General features: G+C 45.2%; 1 protein-coding gene across 1 annotated transcript in view; it reads right to left on the bottom strand.

The window, feature by feature from the left end:
* The window catches only part of PPA2 (inorganic pyrophosphatase 2), a 460,434-nt gene that overhangs the window by 322,462 nt on the left and 121,586 nt on the right, over positions 1 to 16,386 (bottom strand). The window contains exon 2 of the mRNA XM_078676619.1: positions 12,883 to 12,947. Within this exon, the coding sequence (XP_078532745.1) occupies positions 12,883 to 12,947 (65 nt within the window). The remainder of the gene's footprint in view (positions 1 to 12,882; positions 12,948 to 16,386) is intronic.

Genomic DNA, 16,386 nt, shown 5'->3' with positions numbered 1-16,386 from the left:
CTAAACTTTAGTGGAGTATAGGAGAGTGACGTTGAGTGATGTAAAGTGGAGTAGAGGGGAGTGTTATGGAGTGGCGTTCCGTAGAGTTGAGTGGCACAGAGAGGCATGAAGTGGAGTGTCATGGATTAGCATACAGTGTTGTAGAGTGTTGTGGAAGGAGTTTAGTGTCAGAGTGGAAAGATACAAAGTTGAGTGGCGTAGAGTGGAGTACAGTGTCAGAGTTGAGTAGAGTGTTTTAGAGTGGAGTGGAATAGAGTGTCATGGAGTGGTATAGAGCAGAATGGATTAGGGTAGAGGGTGCTGCGTAGAGTGGAGTAGAGTGTTGTAGAGTAGAGTGGCATAGAGCTGAGTAGATTGTCAGGGTGGAGTGGAGTACTGTGTCATAGAATAGAGTGGAGTGAAGTGGCATAGAGGAAGCTGCGTAGAGCGTCAGAGTGGATTACTGTCGCAGAATGGCATACAGTCGAGTAGAGTGCTGTAGAGTGGAGTAGAGTGGAGTAGCATGGAGTAAAGTGTCAGCTGAGCACAGTTTAATGGAGTAGAGCATCACAGAGTGGAGTATCTTGGAGTATCGTAGAGTGAAGTGTAGTAGAGTGGCCTTCAGTGAAGTGGGGTAAAGTACAGTGGTGTAGAGTAAAAATGCGTAGACCACAGTGGCGTGGAGTGCATTGGCTATGAGTAAAGTGGTGAGAGTGCATTGGTGTACAGTGCAGTGATGTAGAATAGCGTAGAGTGCAGTGGCACAGAGTAGACTGCAGTGGCACAGAATGCAATAGCATAGAGTGCAATGGCATAGAGAGGAGTGGTGTAGAGTTGCGTGAAGTGGAGTAGAGTGATGTGGCATAGTGTGGAGTGGCGTGGAGTGGTGCAGGGTAGAGTAGAGTAGAGTAGAGTAGAGTAGAGTAGAGTAGAGTAGTGCAGGGAAAAGAGCAGTGGCGTAGCATGGTGTAGAGTGAGTGGTGAAGCGTAGAGAGCAATGGCATGGAGTGCAGCCATGCAGAATAGAGTGTCAGAGTGCAGGGTCATAGAGTGCAGGGTCGTAGAGTGGTGCAAAGTAGAGAGGTGTAGAGTAGAGTGGTGCAGAGAGCAGTGACAAAGTACAGTGGTGCAGTGTCATAGCATGCAGTGGCATACAGCCACATGCATCAAGCTAAAAACCGGGCAAAGCCTCAGAATCTGCCCCTTTGCGACCGGTATTTTTGCATTTGGGATGCATAATCCCAAATGCAAAAATCGCAATTTAAGGAATCTCTAAATTGACATTCCTTAAATTGCGATTGCATTCAAGGATTCCCAAATTGAGATTCCTTAAATGCAATGCATCAAAGTAAAAAAAATAGCGATTTCGCTAATAGGAGTAGCAAATTACCATGAAGTTCAACTTCATGGTAATTTGCAAAAACTTTGAAAAATGCACTTTTGTGCATTTTTCAAAGTTTCATGTTGCGCACACACATGCCCTAAGGGCATGTGTGTGCGCAACATATGTGCACAGATTAATTTCAGGGGTGCAACAGGGTGTCCTTTGGACACCCCTGCACCCTTGAAACTGCATTCTCAATTTGCGATTCGCTAATTGCGATTCGCAAATTGAGAAAGTCTTCCCATTCATTCCTATGGGCCTCTAGGCCCATAGGAATTCCTTAATTCCTTTATTCCTTAATTGCAAATCGCAATTTGTGAGTCGCAATTAAGGAATATTAAAATATCGCAACTTTTTTTGCGATTTCTTCATGCATAGCCTTTTGCTATTCCTTATTAGCGAATCCTTATTTTTCGCTAATAAGGAATCGCAAATGGCATTGTTGATGCATGTGGGCCTTAGAGTAGAATGTTGTAGAGCATAGTGGCGTAAAGTGCAGCGGTGCAAAGTAGTTGGCGTAGGATGCACTGGTTTTGAGTAAAGTGATGTACAGTGCATTGACGTAGAGGACAGTGGCATAGCATAGACTGCAGGGCATAGAGTGATGCAGCATATAGTGCAGTGGTATAGAGTGCAGTGGTGTAGAATAGATTGTTTCCGAGTGGAGTGGTGCAGAGCAGAGTATTGTGGTGTAGGGTAGAGTCCAGTGGCATAGAGTAGAGTGGTGCAGAGTTGGATGCAGTGGGGCAGATTGGAGTGGCATAGAGTGCAGTGGCGTACAGTAGATTGTTTCAAAGTAGAAGTGAAGTGGTGTTGAGTATAGTGGTGCAAGGCAGAGTTGAGTGGTAAAGAGTAGTCGGGTAAAGTGCAGTGTTGCAGAGTGGAGCGGTGCAGAGTGGAGTGTCGAATAGTGGAGTGCTGCATAGCAGAGTGGTGTAGAGTGCACTGGCATAGAGTAGAGTGGTGCTGAGTAGAGAGGCGTAGAGTGAAGTGTCATAGAGTGCAGTGGTGTACAGTATATTAGAGTGGCGTAGAGTGCAGTAGAGTGGGGTAAAGTGGTGCAGAGTAGAGAGATGAATGGCATAGAGTAGTAGAGTAAAGTGACAGAGTGCACTGGTGTAGAGTGGCGTAGAGTGCAATGGTTTTGAGTAAAGTAGTGTAGAGTGCAGCGGTGTAGAATAGAGTGGCGCAGTGTGGATTGGCATAGAGTTGAGTGGCGGAGAGTGGAATAGAGTGGCATAGACTCCAGTGGCATAGAGTAGATTGTTTCAGAGTAGACTGATGTACAGTGCAGTGGTATAAAGTAGAGTGTCAGGGTGCAGCAGTGCAGAGTAGATTAGGGTGGTTTGACGTAGAGTACAGTGGCGTAGAGTGGAGCAATGCAGAGTAGAGTGGCAGAAAGCAGTGTTGCAGAGTAGAGTGTTGCAGAGTAGAGTGACGCAGAGTGAACTGACAGAGTGGAGAGATGTAGAGTAGAGTGGCGTAGAGTGCATTGGCATAGAGTGGTGCAGTATTGTAGGTTGGTGCAGAGTAGAGTGGTGCAGAAAGCAGTGATGTAGAGTACAGTGGTGCAGAGTAGAATACAGTGGCACACAGTGCAGTGACGTAGAGCACAATGGGATAGAGTGATGAAGACTGCATTGGCATAGAGTAGAATGCTGTACAGTATTGTGGCATAAAGTGTAGTGGTGCAAAGTAGTTGGAGTAGGTACAGTGGCGTAGGGTGCGTTGGTTTTTAGTAAAGTGGTTTAGAGTGAATTGGCATAAAGTAGAGTGGTGCAGTTGTGTAGGCTAGTGTAGAGTAGAGTGGTAGAGAGAGCAGTGATGTAGAGTACAGTGATGCAGAGTAGAATACAGTGGCATAGAGTGCAGTGACAGAGCACAATGGGGTAGAGTGATGTAGCATGCAGTGGCATAGAGTAGAATGTTGTAGAGTATAACGGCGCAAAGTGTAGGGGTGCAAAGTATTTGGCATAGGTACAGTGGCGTAGGGTGCATTAGTTTTGACTAAAGATGTGTAGAGTGAATTGGCATAGACTGCAGTGGTTTAGAGTAGCCTGGCGTAGAGTGCAGTGGCATAGAGTAGATTGTTTCAGCGTAAAGTAAAGTGGTGCAGGATAGAGTTTAGTGGTGCAGAGTAGAGAGCAGTGCCATAGAGTAGAATGGCACAGCGCTGATTGCAGTGGAGTAGAGTGGAGTGGAGTAGAGTGGCGCACAGTGGAGTAGAGATGCATAAGGTGCAGTGGAATAGAATAGATTGTTTCAGAATAGAGTGCAGTGGTGTGGAGTGGTGCAGAGTGGAGTGGTATAGAGCAGTATTACAGAGTGGAGTGGCATAGAGTGGAGTGGTGCAGAGTAGAGTGGGTTAGACTGGAGTGGTGTAGAGTGCAGTGGCGAAGAGTGCAGTAGTGCATAGTAGAGTGAGGTAGAGTGCACTGGCATACAGTAGAGTGGTGCAGACTAGACTACAGAGGTGTCGAGTGAAGTGGCATAGAGTGCAGTGTCAGAGTACAGTGGTGCACAGTAGATTAGAGTGGCATTGAGTGCATTGCTGTAGAGTGCAGTACAGTGGCGTAGAATGCAGTAGCATAGAGTAGAGTGGCGCAGAGTTTAGTAACAGAGAGTGCAGTGGTGCAGAGTAGTGTCGTAGAGTGCAGTGCAGTGGCGTAGAGTTTAGTGGCATGCAGTGCAGTGGTGCAGAGTATATTGGAATAGAGTGTAGTTGATTAGCGTGTACTGAGTTTGAGTAAAGTGGTGTAGAGTGTATTGGCTTTAGAGTGCAGTGGCAAAGAGCGCAGTGGCATAGAGCGCAGTGGCATAGAGCGCAGTGGCATAGAGCGCAGTGGCATAGAGCGCAGTGGCGTGGTGTGGAGTTGCATAGAGTGTAGAGTGCAGTGGCATAGAGTAGAGCGATGCAGAGTTTAGGGGCGTAGGGTGGCACTAAAGTAGAGTGGCAGAGTGCAGATGTTGCAGAGTAGACTGCAGTAGTGTAGAGTGGCGTGGAGTGCACTGGCATAGAGTGCAGTGGTGCAGTTGAGTGGCACACAGTAGAGTGGCATAGAGAGCAGTGGCGTAGAGCACAGTGGTGCAGAGTAGAATAGAGTGGCGTAGACTGCAGTGACGCAGAGTAGAATAGAGTGGCGTAGAAAGCAGTGACAGAGTGTAATGGCTTAGAGTTGAGTGGAATAGAGTATAGTGGTGTAAAGTGCAGTAGTGCAGAGTAGAGTGGCGTAGTGTGCATTGGTTTTGAGTAAAGTGGTGTAGAGTGCATTGGCATAGAGTGCAGTGACATAGAGCAGTGGAGAAGGGAATGGCCCTGAGTGAAACCAAGTGTAGTGGCGTAGAGCAGACTGTTTCAGAGTGCAGTGTAGAGTAAAGTGGCACAGAGGGAATTTGGCATAGAGTGCACTGGCGTAAAATGGAGTGGTATAGAATAAAGTGCAGTGGCATCGAGTGCAGAGTAGTTGGTATAGAGTGGAGTGGCGCAGATTGGTGCAGAATGCAGTGGTGCATAGTAGAGTAGTGTGGGGTAGAGTGCATTGGAATAGAGTAGACTGGAGTGGTGTAGAGTAGAGGCGTGGAGTGGGGCAGAGAAGAGTGCAGTGACGCAGTATGGAATGGCATAGTGTGGGGTGGTGAAGAGTAGAGTGCAGAGTGGAGTGGGTTAATGTGGAGTATGGATGGTATGGTAGCGTACTGCTATTACAGTCAACACATCTACAATTGAAATGGCAATTACATTTGCACTTACAGTTTCCGTGATAAAACATAAACAGCGCACAAACAATGTGTGGAAATGTAATTACCTAGTGTATTGATTTGATCGTCAGTACAATTCATTTGCAGACATTTAAATTTTGATGTGTGCTAGAAAAAACAACATTGTACAGCCTTCCCTGGGCACTTCTCCAGAGCCAGCATGATTGTCACAAATCTCTCACTTTGAAGTCAAAGAAAGAAAAATAAACACCAAGCTCCATATAAGAGATAGATTGACATTTGCCTTCTGCCTTTAAATGCACAGCAAATGTGACAAGATAAGAACAAGATTTAAAGGCTGTTTACAGAAAGGGAGTTTGTAGGAGAATACAGTAAACACTGTTTAGGCAACAGGAGGGACAAACTGAACCTGGAGAGACTAAAGCAAATAAAGCCAGCAAATGAAAAGTCACAGAATACGAGTTATAAACCACAAAGCCAATGGTAATCAATGGGCGGAATACATTCCTAGATCAACTTTCTGAAAGTTCCCAAAATGTCTTAGGCAAACCGTCTGGTAGGCTGCGACCTAAATAGAACAAAATAAAAACAGCAGGCCTTTTCCAGCTAAGCACACAGGATCTAGAACAACATCCTCATATTCATCAGGATGGCCCCTAACACCGCTACAATTTAGGAAAGAGCTGAAGACTCAACTCTTTACAGAACACTACAGCACAGTGCATTAATCGTCCACAATCCAAATTTCCCTTATATTACTCTTTGACTTTATGCTCGTCTTTGAACATTTACAGCGTTCTGCTGCCATATGGCTAGGGTTACACAATAGAAATACCCTATACATACATCCCTACCACACAAAAAGGAAATGCCATAATAGACCTATTTGAGAAAGGCACATTCAGTAACTATCAAGACTTAATATAAGATTACGAAATCCCAGTGGTCAATTACCATTAAATAGATCCCTAGTGATTACAGCAAAGCGGATGTGGGAAATAGAAGAAATCGAACTACCTCTCATAAAATGCTACCCTATAATATCAAATAAGGAAAGGAACAAGAGCGGTTTAAATTTTGTATTGAGCATCATGGACTTAATGATAGCTAGAAAATTTGAGGGGCAAATGGACGATCAATATTGGTAAACCTACTAAAGAGGAAAATAGGAACACAATACTGAGAGCACCCTCCAAAGTTAGGAATGCTCATTTTAGGTTTCTACAGTGCAACTTTGTTCATGTAACATTCATAATGCCAAGCAAAATAAATACGTACAAAACAGATGCCACAACCAAATAGGTGCAAGCTTTTTTATATGGTATGGGAGTGCCCTGAGCAAGAGGACTACTGGAAAGAAGTAAGTCTAAATAAGGCGACGGAAAGACAAGGGAGTACCACAAAATAATAAGCCCCCTTGCAGAATGTAATAAGGGACCCACGAGTGTCTAACCTCTCTCGGATATTTACGGGGTTTGAGCTGAATTGGGGACACCCTGCGCCGCAAGGACTATTGTTGCCCCTCTGTAGAGAGACAAATAGAACCAACGGCAGAAGCTTGCAGATAAGGATTATTTCTGCGCCCAAAGAATAAGAAAAACACTAACATATAAGCAGATCTGGTAAAAAAAAAAAAACACTTACCTATTCTTCCGGCCACATCTCTAGTGCGCTTCTCCGGCAATTCCCGAAACCAGGAAGCACCCAGGCTCCCCACAGCCAATCACAATGCTGCAATGCAACATTGTGATTGGTCTGGGGCCTGGGCATGTTCCCCACCAGGCTGTGTAATGCAGCCTGGTGGAGAGCATGCAAAGAGTTAATGACTGTTTGGCCGGCCTGTGACGGCCAGCCAAGCAGTCTGTTGTAGATTTGATGTATAACTCCACAGACTGGATGTTGCAGGAACAGCTTTATTGCAGCACAGAACAGGTAAGCCCAATCCTCCCCTGGCCAGAGCTCCAACTGCCAACAGGGCAACGGAGAATTCCAGAACAAAGAACATTACAGAGATCTAGAGTGTTAGCTCAGTAGATGAGCTAAGCACTGTACAACATATCTTCCCCCCTTAACAAGGAAAGAAGCAACATCATACAAAAGATCAAACACAATCAATGTACATAATCATTCAAGTAAGTAGGTGGACGACGAGAACGAGTACACCTCAAACTAGCTTCTGATGAGGAAGAAGAAGAAGTAGTGGGAATAGTTGTAGTAGAGGCAGTTTCAACTGAATAATTATCTTGTGCACTCAAGGAAGTGGAAGCATCACCACTACCCACCTCCCCCCGTACAATTGGTTGAGAAGCGAAAGAGGCGCTACCATCAGAAGTTAACAAGTACCCATTGCATCCCTCAGTACTACCAGGTATTACGCCATCAAAACAGTCATTCTTTCTTTGGTATAGTGCAACTCTCCTATAATTCCAACTTTCCCCATTGGCCAAGACAACAAAATGTGGAAAAACCCTTTTGACTCTAAAGGGACCTCTAAACTTGCTAAGACCCTTGGCACATCTCCCTGGCTTTACCTTGACCAGATCGCCTACAGATATAGGTAAAGAAGCACTGCCCTGGGATAAGGACACCTCACTTGCAGAGCCCCTTAACCATGCAGGAGTCAATCTTGACACTGGCGTACGACCTCGCATTAGCTCAAAAGGGGATTTTTCTCCATACTTATGGGGCGTTGACCGGTAGGCCCAAACAAGTTCTTGTACCCGTTCATGGGAAAAACAACCACCTTCAACAAACATTTGAATCACCCCTTTTACAAGACGGTTTACTCTCTCGCAAAGGCCATTTCCCTGCGGATTGTACAAACTCGTCCTCTGATGTTTGATGCCACATTCACGTACAAACTGAGTCATTTTTGAAGAAGTCAGTTGTGTGCCATTATCCGTAATAAGAACAGAAGGGTATCCTTCATTCAAAAACACTCCTTTAAGGAAGCTAATGGTAGTATCAGTGTTTATCTCTCTCACAAACTGTACACAAAGCCACTTCGAATAACAGTCTATTACAACAATAGCGTAACGTTGATTTAATGGCAATTCACTCATGGGACCTATAAAGTCCAAACACACACTGTGCCATGGTATATTTTCAAAACTAATTTTCTGTGTAGACTGAGACCCCAACACTTTCAGACGTTTCTCCCCTTCCTTGCAGAAATTACACCTTAAAACACAATCTACTGCATCACAATCGACAGAGGGCCACCAAAAATGTTCCTTAACTCGACGTTGCGTGAGACTTTGGCCCAAATGTCCCTCATGGGCTAAGTTTAGGATCCTACACCTTAAAGAACTAGGTGGAATATAACGGTCACCTCTCATCAAAACATGCTCCCCTTCTAAGGAGAGTTCGTCTAAGACTTTTAAAAACGGTCTGACTTGAGGTTCTACAGTACTCTCTCTTCTTGCTCCTTTTGACACAAGATTTATGACAGCTTTTAAAACCTGATCATCTTCCATACCTTTTGACCATTCACTACAAGAAAAAGAACCACCACCTACACTCATAACATCATCCATTACAGCAACTGCTACATCATCCAATACATCTTCAACTGAATCTTCACCACTAGAAGATCGCACAGGAAGTCGTGACAGGCAATCCGCTTGGATGTTTTTCCATCCATGAACAAACTCAATTTCACATTGGTAATCTTGTAGGCGAGAGGCTAACCTTGCTAAACGTGGAGACCCCTTTCCAGCACCTCCCGGAGCCAACACGTTTAAGAGAGATTTATGATCCGTGCGAAGGATAAATTTGTAACCCCACAGATAGGTCCTAAAATAACTCGTGCCCCAAGCAGCAGCAAGAGCCTCACGTTCTATAACCGAGTAATTCGACTCTGAGACAGATAATGGCCTAGAGGCAAACGCTATGGTCTTTTCCACTCCACCATGTTTTTGTAAAAGAACTGCACCAAGACCTACAATACTAGCATCTACCATCAAAATAGAGGACCGAGCAGTGTCAAACGGTGTAAGGACATTGGCAGACTTTAGCTCTTTTTTTATCATATCGAAGCAAGACTCGTGCTCAACAGTCCAATTGAACTTAACACCCTTCTTCAACAAACTCCTCAAAGGAGCAGTCTTTGAGGAAAAATCCTTCACAAATTTCGAGTAAAACTCGATCAGACCCATGAATGATCGAAGTTGATCTTTATCAACTGGAGAAGGAGCTTGTTCAATGGCCTCTAACAAATTCTTTTTTGGTTTAATCCCCTCTTCGGATAGGCAAAAACCCAAGTACTCTATTTCTTTCAAAAGGAATGCACACTTCTCTTTTCTCAATGTCAGACCAGCAACATCCACTCTTTGTAACACATTCCACAAAATCTCATTGTGTTCTTCTAGTGAATTTCCATATATCAAGATATCATCCTGAAAGTAAAGGACTTTATTTAACCCTTTAAACACTTCAGAAACAAGTCTCTGGAATACACTAGCGGCAGAGACAAGTCCGAAGGGCAATCTCGTGAATTGGAATGTCCCCTCACTAGTGATGAATGCGGTAAGATGTTTGGAGCTGTCATCTAAGCAAATTTGATGATAAGCATGCTTTAGATCCAGTTTACTAAAGAACTTGGCCCCTTTAAGTGTCGAAACTAGCTCATTAATGTTTGGTAGGGGAAATACATCCGCAACCACACATCTATTGAGTGAGCGTAAGTCCACACAGAACCTAATTTTATTGTCCGGTTTCTGGGAAATCACTACAGGGGAAACCCAGGGAGATGCTTCAATTGGTTCGATAATACCACCTTGAAGCATTTCTTCTAAAGTGGACTTAACTTCTTTACGTAGGGCAAAAGGGACTTTCCTCACTTTATGTTGGACAGGACAACTACCCTCCTTGAGTATTATGCGATGAGAATATCCTATAAGTTCCCCCAATTGGTCTCTGAACACATTTTTAAATTCGTCTAGTATCTCACCAATAGAAGACTTATCAACTATAGACACAGGATCATCAGACCTGGGATCTACTACAATGTGTAGGTCAAATTGGTGGTGACGACCTAATATGGCCGGTCCTACAGTCGATATGTAAACCTTTCCAGGCACCGATCTATTCTTGAATTCAATTTTTGACTCGAAATATCCCAATAGATCAATTTTCTCGCCTTGATATCCAGACGGAAAAATATCACACTCTTTCAATGCTCTCTCGCCCCACACACTCTTCATTAAGGATAGTGGGATGATGGTCCACTTTGAACCTGTGTCCACCATGAGGTTCACTACCCTCTCATCAATTTTGAACTCAGCTTTAAAAGGATTCTCTCTTCGATCTTTGCATGAACATACAGTGTCAGACAAAATTAATATCTTGTTCTTTTCACGTCTCACATCAGTACAGTCATTAATTACAGTCACCCGTGAACCGTTTGAACTGTTTTTGTTTTTACACATCTTTGCAAAGTGTCCCGTTTTCCCACAACGTAGACACTCTTTATTATTTGCAAAGCAAAACTTAGCATCTGAAGAATGTGAAAAACTCCCACACCTCGAACACACTTTCTGACTATTCCTACTACCTGAGGTTTGTTGAATATTCTTCTTCTGAAGAATATAGCCCTTTTTTCTTACTATAGCAATCGCCATAGCTTCATCATCACTATTGTCACTAGTCATACTCTTATTGGAAACTTCTGCCACTTTAGTTTCCAAGCCACTCTTCTGCAACTCTCTCATACATTTCTCACTCTCTTCTACTACTTTAGCCAATTCTATCGCAACTTTCAATGTTGGATTTTTTGCCGCCCATAATCGTTCTTGGACTTTTCTGTTATTGGCTTGAACAATCAGTTGGTCTCTTATAAGTTCATCCGCCATTTGGCCGAAGTTGCATTTCACTGATAGTTCGCGTAGACGCGCAACAAACTCATCAATGCTCTCTTCCGCTAACTGTTTGTTCTTGTAGAATTTGTATCTCTGTAAGACAAGGTTTTCTTCCTTACCGAATCTGGTTTCAAGTCTTTCTACCGCCTCCTTAAATTCATCTAAATCTGCTTGTGACCCAGAAGGTAATACTTGTGGTAAGTATTTAAACAGACGTTGTCCTTCTTTACCTAATGTCGTCATCAAGAGAGCTTTCTTGCGCTTAGGTGAGAAATCCTCCCCGTCTAAAGCTTGGATATAGTTGTTAAACATTATTATCCAGTCTTCCCACATTATGGGTGGATTCCCTGGTTCGCACAAGAATTGTGGTGGTAGTGCTACATTAATTGCTTGAGCCATTGAATTGAAACGTAAGGTACTATTGTGTAGTAGCAAGAAACAGTTGTTATACAAGCACGTTATAATTTTTCTTTTCACAGAGAACAGAAACAGTCTGTATATATTTATCTTTTCACTCAATTTAAACGCTTACTCCACTTTATTATTCTGAAGATCCGCCAAATAATGACGTTCCAGGTAGTCCGCAGTGATAATCCGCTGCACCACGGTGTTTCCGACAGTCTGATGTGAAGATCTCCGCGAAGCGCGTTGCTTAGCAACCACTGACAACAGGCAGAAAAATTATTCAAAATGGCCGATTTACGTCAGTTACGTCTGACGTCTGTTGTCACACGCGCATGAACGTGTGCGTCTCTGGCATGCGCATGAGGACAATGCGTACAGTGTCAGAGAAACGCAGTTGTGCGTTTCAGTGTGCGCTTTAGCATACGCTCCAGTAGTGCGCGTAAGAGATGCGCAACTCACCCAGTCACGTCGTGCGCTTCAGCGTGCGCTCCAGCAGTGCGTGTGCGCGACTCACCACATCTCGTCACGAAAGACGTTGGAGGGTGTGACGTCACCTTCGTCGGCACATAGAGGAAACCTCGTATTCTCCCAAAATTCACGATCGGTTCCACTGCAATTAACGCCAATACGCTGAAGGCTCCTCTCGGTCTGCTTACCACGCGGGTTCGTGAGGAATCGGTGCTGCCGTTCTGTAATTCCTTAATTAGCTGCAATCTTCAACAGGAAGCTATGGCCAGATGTCTTTTAAGTCCAAGTCGCCAAATGTTGTAGATTTGATGTATAACTCCACAGACTGGATGTTGCAGGAACAGCTTTATTGCAGCACAGAACAGGTAAGCCCAATCCTCCCCTGGCCAGAGCTCCAACTGCCAACAGGGCAACGGAGAATTCCAGAACAAAGAACATTACAGAGATCTAGAGTGTTAGCTCAGTAGATGAGCTAAGCACTGTACAACACAGTCCTGCGCACTTGGAGCGTGCAAACCACTCCTCCCCCTGTGCCTCCAGCCGAGCCCCGACCTAACCCAGCCCAGAACCTGCAAAAAATATAATGATAATAACTATGTTATTATCATTTAATTTTTCCAGCTCAAATAGCAGTGGGGCGACTCTCCTCCGCCTTAGTGGAAGAGCTGCCCCTGCCCTAAACAAGACTGCAGAAAATAGAAGACCTCATGAGCTGGGTTTTGAATACTATGCCTAGACAGTCCCCACATAGACCCAAATTTAGATAGATTTAAGGTAAAAGTTACAGCTAAGTTTGAACAAGAATACAACAAACAGGAACGTAATTACCAAAAAAGAAAGTATTGCATTAAGGAATAACTTTAAAATAACGTAAAAGGGAATGATCACAAAGTTCTAACAAGTGAAAATGCAAATAAAACTACCAGAAGGCAATAAAGTGTGTTAAAAAAAAATGCAACTCACGCTTGTTGCACAAATACAGGGAATTAACTGTAAGGTATGCCCTCCCAGTACTTTAAAGCAATCCTTTGGTTAACCAATGTGCATAGCAAACGACAGAATACATACCTCGTTCATTTCAACACAGAGAGGGATGTCATGAAACGGTGAAATATATTTTCCATCCCCACGTTCTACAAAGAAAAGAAAGATATAAGTACCTAATCAGATAGGACAATAATAAACATGCAAATGCACTTTTATCAACTACTGACATAACATTAACAATTATTCTAAATAGAAGAATAAATGTTGAACAGCAAACATTAAAATAAAAATACAACTCTGACATGGTACTTTCATCCATTCATTTGGAGCCCGATAAATTGCTTGAGCAATTTGCTATGTAGGTGATGATTCGGTAAATACCAAATCGGTATTTACCAAATCATTATTTACCGATTCGGTATTTACCGAATCGGTAAATGGCATGTAGGAAGCAGTTTTAAGAGTGCTTATGTGCTCCAAAGATTCGTTATTTACCACCAACTATTAGTTGGTGGTAAATACCGAATACCTTTGGAAATGCAAATCTGTGAATTTTTAAGACATACATGCCCTTAGGGCATGTATGTCTGCCACATGTGCACACAAGCACTATTCAGGGGTGCAACAGGGTGTCGATCTGACACTCTGCCACCCTTGAATGTTTCCCTATTTTACCGAATCGGTATTTACCGATTCGGTAATTCACATTCATTCCTATGGGCTCCAGGCCCATAGGAATGAATGGGAATTACTAAATCAGTAAATACCGATTCGGTAAATACCGAATCGTACCGATTCGGTATTTACCGAATCGGTATTTACTGATTTAGTAATTCACATTCATTCCTATGGGCTCCAGGCCCATAGGAATGAATGGGAATTACTAAATCAGTAAATACCGATTCGGTAAATACCGAATCGTACCGATTCGGTAATACTGAAAATATCTACAAATACCTACATCCCATTTACCGATTCTAAAATACCGAATCGGTAAATTTCGGTATTTTAGAATCTGTACATTTTTATTACCTACATCTAGCCCTTTGTTCCTTAATTTTCATGAGGGTTGAGTAAGGGAGTTTGTCAGACCATACTTTACGGCACCATGAAGAACTTAGTTATGAGGAAGATGCTAATCCCTTAGACAAGATTATTCCCCAGACCATTCTTAAACTGAGACAAGTTACACATCGTTGTCTCCAAAATGGGTCACATGCACTAAACACACGGACTAGAAGTGAAAGTGCTCTGAAGCAGGTGGAGAAGGCGGCACAGGCTCCAACATAGCTCCCTGTTGCCTCCACTCTGCGGAATCAATGCGACCAGGAAACAGGCTGCCTGCGGCCTACAGCATGGCTGCCTCTGTACCCCTAAATCAGCTAGGTGACAACTAAAGATCCAGTGAGATCCCACCGGCCAGGGTGAATATCATATCAATTCTCCTATAAGCTCCACTCTTCTTCTCTACATACGCCAGGGGTGTCCTAGTTTAGGTGGCTCCCGGGGTCCCATTTGCTGTCCAATACGTGGAAGCTGACGTCCATGAGAGGTACCTGCTCCTCAGGGCTAAACTGGATGGAAGGGATATCGCCATACTGAATACCTATCCCCCGAACACGGATGATCCATATTTTTTTCAATCCCTGCAGGAGGTTCTGATTCCAGAGCTGGAGGTACCGTTACTATGGTTGGGAGACTTTGTATCCTGGACCCCACTCTGAACAGGTTCCCAGCCCGGCCTGGTACGAAGCCGCGAATGACGGCGAAACTCCGGAAGGTTATGGGGAATATAGGGGCCCAGGATGTCTGGCGCCATACACACCCGACCCAGTCGGTGTATACCTGTTTCTCTTCCAATACACACAGCCGTTTGGACAGGGGCTTGCTCGCGAATCCGGGAGCCACGATCACAATGTCCCTTGAGGTGACCCATAAAGCACGATTCCTTTCTGATCACTCCCCTGTGGCATTGTGTGATGACTTGGGGGGGCCCCGTTATGTTGTCCGCAACCTTGGAGGCTGCAGATAGAGATCCTTGAGGACCCAGTGGGGAAGCATCACTTGGAGACTGCCATAGCCAAATATGTTGATCTTTAATTGGGACGGGGGGATCTCTCACTGGCCACGAAATGGGACGCCCTAAAGGCGGTGGTGAGGGGGGGCTTGCATGATTCTCACTTATGGAGTTCGGCAGCAGCTCCGCCGAGAACTGCAGTGGGCAGAAAGTCGCCTCTTGGAACTACAGACCTCCGTAGCCCCTGAGGCTCTGGCAGGGGAGACGGAACACGCCGCTCGGACCCGTCTCCATGACATCCTGGATAGACTCGATAAATACACCCTCACACAGTAGAGACAGCGTCTCCACAGGGAGGGGGATAAATCAGGTAGATTACTGGTCTGAATTTTCCGACGGGAAAGGACCCCAGAGGCAATTGTGGCCCTACGGGAGCCCACGTGGGGCTTGGTCTACTCTGAGGTGGGTCTTTTAGGGGTCCTTAAATCACATCTCCAGCAGGTGTATGCCGCGGACCCCTCTGTTTCTGAGGCATTCTATCTCCCTTACCTTCGGGACCTGCCCCTACGGTCTGTCCCTAAACCGGCGCGGGAAGCACTTGACGAAGCCCTGACGCTGGGAGTGGTGTGTTCCGCCCTGCGGCACCTACCCAAAGCCAAGTCTCCGGGCAGCGACGGGTTCCCTACTGAGTTTTATCAGGCATTCGCGGGCACACTCCCCCGACTCCTCTTGCAGGTCTACCTTGAAGGGGACTCTCCCGCCGAGTATGGCACTGGGGGAGATATGCATGCTCCTGAAACTGGGCGGGGACTCCCATGAGCCTTCGCCGTATGGGACAATCACTATGATCAACACGGATGTTAAGATCTTGTGTAAAAGCCTGGCCGCACGCTTAGCACCGTACATGCCTCATTTAGTGCACGAGGACCAGTGTGTTTTATACGGGGCGCAACACGGCTATGAATTTACAGCAGTTGAATCACATTTTACATGAAGTACGGGTTTGGGAGGAGCAGATGGTGTTGGTGTCTATCGATCTTGCCAAAGCATTCGACGCGGTCGATTGGGGTTCTCTCCTCGAGGTCCTCCGCGTTGCGGGACTGGGTCCCACCTTCTGTCGCTGGATTTGCATCTTATATACGGCCCCCTGGGTTAGGGTGAAGCTTGGGGGCACGAGGTCCGAGGAGTGGAGGCTGGGACGGGGTACACGCCAGGGGTGTGTCCCCTCTCACCGTTGCCATTTGCCCTCGCCATAGAGCCATTTGCTGTTCGGATGCGTACGGATATGGAACAGTGGGAAATCAGGGTGGGGGACACGTGCAACGTCATCTCCCTATATGCTGATGACGCCTTGTTCTATCTGGCCTCCCCCCGGGACGCACTTCCGATACTGCTCCAACCCTTGGACCAGTTCGGGGAGGCTTCTGGCTTGTGGCTTAACCGTGATAAGTCGCAAATCTTTCCGCTGGCGGGTCTGACCTCGGTGCCCTCGGGGGACCTGCCAGATCTTGGGCTACGATGGGATCGGGAAGGATTCCGTTATCTCGGTATACAGGTAGCTCCGAGGG

Source organism: Lissotriton helveticus, chromosome 2_1 (assembly GCF_964261635.1).
Source record: "Lissotriton helveticus chromosome 2_1, aLisHel1.1, whole genome shotgun sequence".
In the NCBI taxonomy this organism is placed as follows: Eukaryota; Metazoa; Chordata; class Amphibia; order Caudata; family Salamandridae; genus Lissotriton; species Lissotriton helveticus.
This window is presented reverse-complemented; position numbering and strand designations above follow the sequence as displayed.